The sequence below is a fragment of the Bos taurus genome, chromosome 25 (genome assembly GCF_002263795.3).
Source record: "Bos taurus isolate L1 Dominette 01449 registration number 42190680 breed Hereford chromosome 25, ARS-UCD2.0, whole genome shotgun sequence".
In the NCBI taxonomy this organism is placed as follows: Eukaryota; Metazoa; Chordata; class Mammalia; order Artiodactyla; family Bovidae; genus Bos; species Bos taurus.
Window position 1 is genome coordinate 15,327,202 of NC_037352.1, and position 10,457 is coordinate 15,337,658.

At 42.4% G+C, this 10,457-nt stretch overlaps 1 protein-coding gene and 1 pseudogene across 1 annotated transcript; one reads left to right on the forward strand and one right to left on the reverse strand.

Annotated features, from left to right (window-relative positions):
- The first annotated feature begins 205 nt into the window (after positions 1-205).
- On the forward strand, positions 206-771 carry LOC100296255 (regulator of G-protein signaling 16). Its single transcript, XM_015460357.3, has one exon. It carries the CDS (start codon positions 325-327, stop codon positions 754-756), a length of 432 nt encoding a protein of 143 aa, XP_015315843.2. The 5' UTR covers positions 206-324; the 3' UTR covers positions 757-771.
- A 7,667-nt stretch (positions 772-8,438) lies between these two features.
- LOC107131820 (small ribosomal subunit protein uS10-like) lies at positions 8,439-9,059 on the reverse strand (annotated as a pseudogene).
- Between the last annotated feature and the right edge of the window lie 1,398 nt (positions 9,060-10,457).

A 10,457-nucleotide genomic window follows, 5' to 3' on the forward strand; every position in this document is an offset into this window, starting at 1 on the left:
AATTTAGAGAAGATCTAACACCTAACCTGCTCAAACTCTTCCAGAAAATTGCAGAGGAAGGTAAACTTCCGAACTCATTCTATGAGGCCACCATCACCCTAATACCAAAACCTGACAAAGATCCCACAAAAAAAGAAAACTACAGGCCAATATCACTGATGAACATAGATGCAAAAATCCTCAACAAAATTCTAGCAATCAGAATCCAACAACAGAGTAAACCCAGACAAGCGCTGGCCGCCTTTCATCTGTATTCGCGTTCTGCGGTGTCTGCTGGAGCCCGCTACCATCGTCCCCAAGACGTGCTGCCCTGCATCCGTAGCCATGTGTCGGACCCTGGCCGCCTTCCCCACCTCCTGCCTGGAGAGAGCCAAAGAATTCAAGACACGGCTGGGGATCTTTCTTCATAAGTCAGAACTGGGCTCTGATACCGGGAGTGTTGGCAAGTTCGAGTGGGGCAGTAAACACAGCAAAGAAGGCAAAAACTTCTCAGAAGACGTGCTGGGATGGAAAGAGTCATTTGACTTGCTGCTGAGCAGTAAAAATGGAGTGGCCCCCTTCGACGCCTTCCTGAAGACAGAGTTCAGCGAGGAGAACCTGGAGTTCTGGCTGGCCTGTGAGGAGTTCAAGAAGCTCCGGTCCAAAAAAAAAAAAAAAGAATCCAACAACACATTAAAAAGATCATACACCAGGACCAAGTGGGCTTTATCCCAGGGATGCAAGGATTCTTCAATATCCGCAAATCAATCAATGTAATACACCACATTAACAAATTGAAAAATAAAAACCATATGATTATCTCAATAGATGCAGAGAAAGCCTTTGACAAAATTCAACATCCATTTATGATAAGAACTCTCCAGAAAGCAGGAATAGAAGGAACATACCTCAACATAATAAAAGCTATATATGACAAACCCACAGCAAACATTATCCTCAATGGTGAAAAATTGAAAGCATTTCTTCTAAAGTCAGGAACAAGACAAGGGTGCCCACTTTCACCATTACTATTCAACATAGTTTTGGAAGTTTTGGCCACAGCAATCAGAGCAGAAAAAGAAATAAAAGGAATCCAGATTGGAAAAGAAGAAGTAAAACTCTCACTATTTGCAGATGATATGATCCTCTACATAGAAAACCCTAAAGACTCCACCAAAAAATTACTAGAACTAATCAATGATTATAGTAAAGTTTCAGGATATAAAATCAACACACAGAAATCCCTTGCATTCCTATACACTAATAATGAGAAAACTGAAAGAGAAATTAAGGAAACAATTCCATTCACCATTGCAACGGAAAGAATAAAATACTTAGGAATATATCTACCTAAAGAAACTAAAGACCTATATGTAGAAAACTATAAAACACTGGTGAAAGAAATCAAAGAGGACACTAATAGATGGCGAAATATACCATGTTCATAGATTGGAAGAATCAATATAGTGAAAATGAGTATACTACCCAAAGCAATTTATAGATTCAATGCAATCCCTATCAAGCTACCAACGGTATTCTTCACAGAGCTAGAACAAATAATTTCACAATTTGTATGCAAATACAAAAAACCTCGAATAGCCAAAGCGATCTTGAGAAAGAAGAATGGAACTGGAGGAATCAACCTACCTGACTTCAGGCTCTACTACAAAGCCACAGTTATCAAGACAGTATGGTACTGGCACAAAGACAGAAATATTGATCAATGGAACAAAATAGAAAGCCCAGAGATAAATACACGCACATATGGACACCTTATCTTTGACAAAGGAGGCAAGAATATACAATGGATTAAAGACAATCTCTTTAACAAGTGGTGCTGGGAAAACTGGTCAACCACTTGTAAAAGAATGAAACTGGAACACTTTCTAACACCATACACAAAAATAAACTCAAAATGGATTAAAGATCTCAACGTGAGACCAGAAACTATGAAACTCCTAGAGGAGAACATAGGCAAAACACTCTCCGACATACATCACAGCAGGATCCTCTATGACCCACCTCCCAGAATATTGGAAATACAAGCAAAAATAAACAAATGGGACCTAATTAAACTTAAAAGCTTCTGCACAACAAAGGAAACTATTAGCAAGGTGAAAAGGCATCCTTCAGAATGGGAGAAAATAATAGCAAATGAAGCAACTGACAAACAACTAATCTCAAAAATATACAAGCAACTCCTACAGCTCAACTCCAGAAAAATAAATGACCCAATCAAAAAATGGGCCAAAGAACTAAATAGACATTTCTCCAAAGAAGACATACAGATGGCTAACAAACACATGAAAAGATGCTCAACATCACTCATTATCAGAGAAATGCAAATCAAAACCACTATGAGGTACCATTTCATGCCAGTCAGAATGGCTGCAATCCATAAGTCTACAAGCAATAAATGCTGGAGAGGGTGTGGAGAAAAGGGAACTCTCTAACACTGTTGGTGGGAATGCAAACTAGTACAGCCACTATGGAGAACAGTGTGGAGATTCCTTTAAAAACTGGAAATAGAACTGCCTTATGATCCAGCAATCCCATTGCTGGGCATACACACTGAGGAAACCAGAAGGGAAAGAGACACGTGTACCCCAATGTTCATCGCAGCACTGTTTATAATAGCCAGGACATGGAAGCAACCTAGATGCCCATCAGCAGATGAATGGATAAGAAAGCTGTGGTACATATACACAATGGAGTATTACTCAGCCATTAAAAAGAATACATTTGAATCAGTTCTAATGAGGTGGATGCAACTGGAGCCTATTATACAGAGTGAAATAAGCCAGAAAGAAAAACACCAATACAGTATACTAACACATATATATGGAATTTAGAAAGATGGTAACAATAACCCTGTGTACGAGACAGCAAAAGAGACATTGATGTATAGATCAGTCTTATGGACTCTGTGGGAGAGGCAGAGTGTGGGGAGATTTTGGAGAATGGCATTGAAACATGTATAATATCATGTATAAATCGAGTCACCAGTCCAGGTTTGATGCATGATACTGGATGCTTGGGGCTGGTGCACTGGGACGACCCAGAGGGAGGGTGTGGGGGGGTGGGGAGGAGGGAGGAGGGTTCAGGATGGGGAACACAGGTATACCTGTGGTGGATTCATTTCGATGTTTGGCAAAACCAATACAATATTGTAAAGTTTAAAAATAAAATAAAGTTAAAAAAAAAAGAAAGAAAACTGACCTTTTCCAGTCCTGTGGCCACTGCCGAGTTTTCCAAATTTGCTGGCATATTGAGTGCAGCACTTTCATAGCATCATCTTTTAGGATTTGAAATGGCTCAGCAGGAATGCCATCACCTCCACTAGCTTTGTTTGTAGTGATGCTTCCTAATGCGCACTTAACTTTGGACTTCAGAATGTCTGGCTCTAGGTAAATGATCACACCATCGTGGTTATCTGGGTCATTAAGATCTTTTTTGTATAGTTCTTCCATGTATTCTTGCAACCTTTTCTTAATATCTTCTGCCTTTAAAAGGTCCATACCATTTCTATCCTTTATTGTGCCCATTATTGCATGGAATGTTCCCTTGGTATTTCTGATTTTCTTGACAAGATCTCCAGTCTTTCCCACTCTATTGTTTTCCTCTATTTCTTTGCATTGATCACTGAGGAAGGCTTTCTTATCTCTCCTTGCTCTTCTTTGGAACTCTGCATTCAGATGGGTATTTCTTTCCTTTTGTCCTTTGCCTTTAGCTTCTCTTATTTTCTCAGCTGTCTGTAAGGCTTCCTCAGACAACCATTTTGCCTTTTTCATTTGTTTTTCTTGGAGATGGTCTTCATCACTGCCTCCTCTACAGTGTCATGAACCTCTGTCCATAGTTCTTCAGACATTCTATCAGATCTAATTCAGATGAAGCATAAGCTGGAATTGAGATTGCAGGGGAGAAACATCAATAACTTCAGATATGCAGATGACACCACCCTTATGGCAGAAAGGGAACAGGAACTTAAGAGCCTCTTGTTGAAGGTTAAAGAGACGAGTGAAAAAGCTGGCTTAAAACTCAACATTTAAAAAGCAAAGATCATGACATCTGGTCCCATCACTTCATGGCAAATAGATGGGGAAACAATGAAAACAGTGACAGATTTTATTTTCTTGGGCTCCAATATCACTGTGGACGGTGATTGCTTCCATGTAATTAAAAGACATTTGCTCTTGGAAGGAAAGCTATGACAAACCTAGACAGTGTATTAAAAAGCAGTGACATTATTTGTCAACAAAGGTCCATATAGTTAAAACTATGGTTTTTCCAATAGTCATGTATGGATGTGAGAGTTGAACCATAAAGTAGGCTGAGCGCCAAAGAGTTGATGCTTTTGAACTGTGGTGTTGGAGAAGGCTCTTGAGAGTTCCTTGTACAGCAAAGAGATCAAAGCAGTCAATTGTAAAGGAAATCAGTCCTGAATATTCATTAGAAGGACTGATGCTGAAGCTGAAACTCCAGTACTTTGGCCACCTGATGCGAAGAGCTGACTCATTGGGAAAGACCCTGATGCTGGGAAAGATTGAAGGCAGGAGGAGAAGGGGACGACAGAGGATAAGATGGTTAGATGGCATCACCGACTCAATGGACATGAGTTTGCCCAAACTCCAGGAGATGACAGAGGATAGAGAAGCCTGACATGCTACAGTCTGTGGGGTCATAAAGAGTTGGACACGACTGAGTGACTTAGAAACAAAGCCCAATATGTATACACCCAATCCTCAAACAAAGCAGGCCATAGAGGTGCTGACCCCCACACAGTCAAAAATCCACATACAGCTTTCTAGTCCACATACACCCATGGTTCCATGTCCACCGATTCAACCAAACACAGATCACATAGTGTTTTAGAATTTATTTCCTGCAGGAAAAAAACCCGCTTTTAAGTGCACCTGTGTGCCTTAAGCCTATGTTGCTCAAGGGTCAGCTGTATGTATAATAAATTAAAGCAAATTCCAGGCCCCAAGTGTCTTCCAAAGCTTCCTTCTCCTTATTCCTGAGATGCTTATGTGAAAACCTGGGGTCCTGGTGAGTAATTGGAGAGTCAGTGGCCTAGGTAATCTGAGATCCCCTTTGCTCTCAGGAAATCCTATTATATACTCTCCAAGTCTAATAAGCAGGAATGTGATTTCCCCGAGGCCTTGGATGCCGCTTCAGGGGACCCCTTCCTCTCTTAAGAGGCCCCCAGGGGAACTGATGACAGACGATGCCCGCCTCTCAACTGAGTTGGAAATGAGCCCTCACTCCTGCTCAAGTCCTCTGCCGGGGACCAAGGTCAAACCTATGTGGTCGCAGATCCCAACTCTTTATTATCAGAAATAAAGTAAATTCTACACTTCTCTCCTCCCCCATGCAAGACAGCAGCAGGCTCTGGCCCTATCTCTGGTAATATCAGGTTTATAAGAACAGTTTCTCACTTTTATTCATTTGAGAATTGAATTAGCTTTCACATTTGCCTCCACAGCTTCAAAGAACATCTCCCAGCCATCATTTACCACACTATTAAATCGAGAAGCATCTTGTCGGCACATCTGATAATTTGATTCTGAGTGATGTTTGTGTTGTTGCAAAGGATTTTAGCCAGCAACAATAACGTTACGGATGTGTGGCTGGGCCTTTTAACTACTAACTCAAAAGAGATTTCGACAACTGGCTATAGCACTGGTAATGAAGAGACTAGATTAGTTTGAAAGTTATTATGTTTCAATAGGAGGAACTGGATTCAATTTAAAGATACTCCCAGGTCTGGCCACTGTAACATCTTCAGTTCCTTACACGAAACTAGGTAAAAAATCTGCTGTTGGAGCAGCGGGTGATCTTCAAGGCCCAGCATGCTAAGTAGGTTCGGGATTGTCACTGTCAAGTTCCCTGTTTAGTTCTTCCTTGTAGGTAAGACCTGCCAAGAGTTATAGGCTCAGTAGTAAGAGCAGGGGGTTTCGACCCAAAACTTCAGTGGTACTTGGGCAAATAACATATTTATCAGATTTCTCTTTAGTCTAATCAGGAAAATAATAATAATAATGCTGTCGATGGGATTCATTTAGATCAGAATTTCTCACCCTTGGCACTATTGACTTGGGGATGGACTCATTGTTGCGGGGGTTTGTCTGGCGTATTACGGGATGTTTAGCAGGATCCCTGGCCTTTCCCACTACATACAAGCATTAAACCCCTCCAGAGTGACGATCAAAATTGTGTCCAGACCTTGCCCATCGTCCCTGGAAGCAAAGTCACTCTGAATAAGACCCACTGGTTTGATAATGTCAAGGCTCTTAGCTGGTGCCAGACTCATAGTAAGGGCTCAGTAACTGTTATTAAGATTTCTTTTTAAAAAGTATCTGAGTAGCCTGGACCCTTCTCATTAATAGTGGATTGAATGTGTGCTCATGGGTCTCTGTTATACCCGCTAGACCAGGATTGTCTGTGGATCCAGGTTAGGAGAACATCTAAGGAGATGTGAATTCTGGTGGCTTTTGTGTGACCCGACAGCCTAAATTCCCTAATCTGCACACTCACAATAGTCAGTGTAATCACATATCTTGCTCACAGCAGGATAAGATACTTTTGTGGACAAGTGAGGCTGACCAGCAGAGTATGTCTCATATCTACCCATCCTTTTTTTAAATAAACATTTGCATGCATACTAAGTCACTTCAGTTGTGTCTGATTGTGTGCAACCCATGGATTACAGCCTTCTGGCTCCTCCATCCATGGGATTCTTCAGGCAAGAATACTGGGGTGTGTTGCCATGCCCTCCTCCATGAGATCTTCCCCACCCAGGGATCAAACCCACATCTCTTAAGTCTCCTGCAGTGACAGGTAGGTTTTTTAAAACTAGTGCCAGCTGGGAAGCCCAATAAACATTTATTCAGTGTCTATTATGGGCATTTGGGATACAATGGATAAGTGTTCATCTTGGTCTTCTAGAAGTTACAGTGTGGCAGAAAATACACACAGAGAGAAAAAATGAATATGGCAGAGAATGATAGAAAAAAAGAAGCAAAGAAAAAGATAGAAAGAAGAAAAGGAAGGAAGGAAGGAAAGGCCAGAGTAGAACTTGACCACCCAACACAACCTGGAATATCGGAAAGACTCCTTTGTGAGACTCAGAGTTTTGAAAATTTAGGACCTAGTTTTTCCTCTCCCAAAACTGGCTGTAAGGATCTATTTCATATTCAATCTTTTTACTTTTCAGACTAGAAAATTTGAGGACAAAGAGATAGTAACTCTTGTTCAAAGAAACCCAGTGAGTCTTCCCTGAGTTCAGAGTTTCTTTATGTTATAGGTCTCGTGTGTGTGTGTGTGTGTGTGTAGGCTAAGTCTCTTCAGTCATGTCCAACTCGTTGCGACCCTCTGGACCGTAGCCTGCCAAGTTCCTCTGTCCATGGGATTCTCCAGGCAAGAATACTGGAGTGGTTTGCCATGCCTTCGTCCAGGGGATCTTCCCAACCCAAGAATCAAACCCATGTCTTTTGTCTCCTGCATTGGCAGGCGAGTTCTTTACCACTAGCACAACCTGGGAAGCCTTTAGGCCTCCTATAGGAGGCAAATAAATCCAATAAACTGAATGTGGCTGACAAAATGCTCTATTCACCAGAGGAAAATACAGTGATTTCTCAGTTTCTAGTACTGCATCCTGGCCTCTGTGTGTGTTTATGTGTGTGTGTGTCTGTCTGTGTATATGTATGTGCGTCTATGTGACTATTGAGACATTGGCAATATCTGTTGTGATATTTGCCCATTGCTGGCTGTTTCAAAGAGAACAGACTGCTCGACAAGGGTGGTCATGGACTTGAAATGGTCTAGAAGCTGCCATTCACTGGCAAGTGGGGTAAGAGTTTCTCTAGCGGAAACAGAAAAGTGTGAGGGGAACGTAGCCGCAGTAGGAGGAGGAATCTTTCCTTTATTCTAAACCAAGAAAATGATCATGACCTGACAGGTAGTGCTCTAACAAGTGTTCAGTGTTTGAATGAATTAATGCATAAGGGAAGAGAAGTAAATAAGTGAGTAAAACTTGAAGCAAGTGAGTTCTTCCTGTGTTTACTTCCAGAAGAGAAGGGTAAATTCCATCTTTGGTTTTGTCTGGCCAGCCTGCCTCTTTTTCTCCAAATTGTCCCTCCACCTACAACATCCATTTGTTTTCCTTTAGAGGGACCGTGTTCTCACATGACCCTGCATCTCCTGTCACTGGTAGCTGGTCCAGGAGCAGACATCTGATCCAGAATGGGCCCATCAGAGCATACTTCTCTGCACCGGAAGAACTGAGTGACCAAAGAAGGTGTCCCTGACCCCTGCTAAGCCAGTGAGTCCATTCATGAGGCTGTTTAGACTGGCATTGAGGAAATGAGTTCAGTATCTCTAGAATGACTGACATCATAAGTAGAAAAATCAGGAGTTAGCAGGAGCCATTTTTTTAAACAACTGATTATCAATTTATTGGGGGCTTCTCTGGTGGCTCAGATGGTAAAAGAATCTGCCTGCAACATGGGAGACCTGGGTTTCATCCCTGGGTTGGGAAGATCCTTGGAGAAGGCAGTGGCCACCCATTCCAGTATTCCTGCCTGGAGAATTCCATGGACAGAGGGGCGAGAATGGCAGGCTACAGTGCACAGCATCATGAAGAGCCAGACATAAGTGAGCGACTAACACTTTCACTTCTCACTTTCACTTTATCAATTTATTAAAAAGGTTTAAGCATCTGCAATGGTGACTTCAACCTCAACTCCTGACTCAGTGATGATAGAAGTGATCTGTTTGACAATCTCAGAATGTGCAAGTCAATGTTGCTTGTGCATCCTTGCCTGGAAATAATTCCAAGTCTTAGAACCACCTTTTCCAAGTCCTCCTTGTATCCTTGTAGTTGTTCTCAGAGTCTCAGTAGGCATCTGAACCCATGCTTGCAGTTTGAGGTTCTTTTCCTTCACACCTATGGTCAGCTCAGCACTAACCTTCTCCAAAGACTTCATGTTGCGGCTGAGGGTGATTCTAATCTGGTGAATCACCACCACTGGCTCCACGGAGTAGTGTGTGTGTGTGTGTGTGTGTGTGTGTGTGTGTTCAGTTGCTCAGTCATGTCCGACTCTTTATACCCCATGGGCTGTAGCCTGCCAGGCTCCTCTGTCCATGGAATTTTCCAGGCAAGAATACTGGAGTGGGTTGCCAATTCCTCCTCCAGGGATCTTCCCAACCCAAGGATTGAACCTGTGTCTCCTTCATTGGCAGGTGGATTCCTTACCACTGCACCAACTTACAGTATCTTTAAAAGCCACAGGTAAGGTGAGGCTTCCTGACCAACTTGTTCCTGGGGAGAGTGAACAGTGGTGGGTCAGGAACAGAAGCGGGTGGCCTGGGGCTCCACTGCAGCAGCGACCTGCATTTTCCTCAAAGAGCAGGAGCTGTGTTTTTTGCTGTGTAGCTACAAACCATGTACAATGAGAGAGAAGAAAAAAGGAAACAAGCAGACAGATGCTATAGGAAATGGAAGAAGAACCTCAGTGTATCTGAATCTTGGTTTTATGGTTCCTGAGGTCTCCCTGCATCCCTGCCTTTTCCTGGGCTTGATTCATCCATTCTTCACGAGATCCCTCCAGGTCCTTATAATTCCATTTTTCCTTAAACTATTTTGAGTTGTGTGTCTGTCAGTTGCAGTCAACAGAGTCCTGGCTGAACACACAGGCCAGGCATCAAGATAAGTTCATTCCCTTTGCCTGATTTGTCACTTCTGTGGATGGTATCAGGCAGGCGTACACCTCCACACTGTAAATCATCAACACAAGGCCCTTGGTCTGTAATAAAGCAGCATTCTCCTTCAAATGCATTCAATACACCTTCATAAGAGTAATAGCTCAGAAGTCGCTTTGTAACAAAGATGCCAATATTATAGAAACTCAAGATGGAGAATTTACTGGAGAGAGAAGAGCAGTCTATTGACCTGCTACAAATGTTCTGGCTCTGTCATTATTCAAATATTTCTATTGCCTGGACTCCTGAATTTTTTTCTCTGTCTTCTGAACATGAGGGAGTCTTTCTCCTAAGCCTTTCCTACCTGTATGACTTTGAATTAATGCTCCTCTGTGGAAATGGCAGGCCATGGTGTAACAGTTTGTGGCAGCAAATAGCCCAAGCTGCCAATGAAACCACATAATCTGGAAGCCTCCATTCAGAGAGGAAGGAAAATCACCCTTTATCCACTGCTGACCACTTTTCTAGGCACTGTCCACTTCTTATTATCTGTCATAACATAGCAAATGTGATGCTCACAGCCACACAGCAAGGATTGATACCCTATTTTAGAGGAAGCTGAGGCTCAGATTAGTTAAGGAAGTGGTCCAACTGATCAGCTATGGGGCAGGGCTTGAAATTTGGATTTTTCTGGTTTTTCTGTCTTTATAGCCCGTGTTCCCTCTTTGTTGAGATCTTTGAGGGACACAGAGAGACTGCCCAGGAGAAATTCCTGA

Excerpts from the sequence above, each read along its gene's own strand:
- LOC100296255 (XM_015460357.3), top strand. The coding sequence starts at position 325 with ATGTGTCGGACCCTGGCCGCCTTCCCCACCTCCTGCCTGGAGAGAGCC.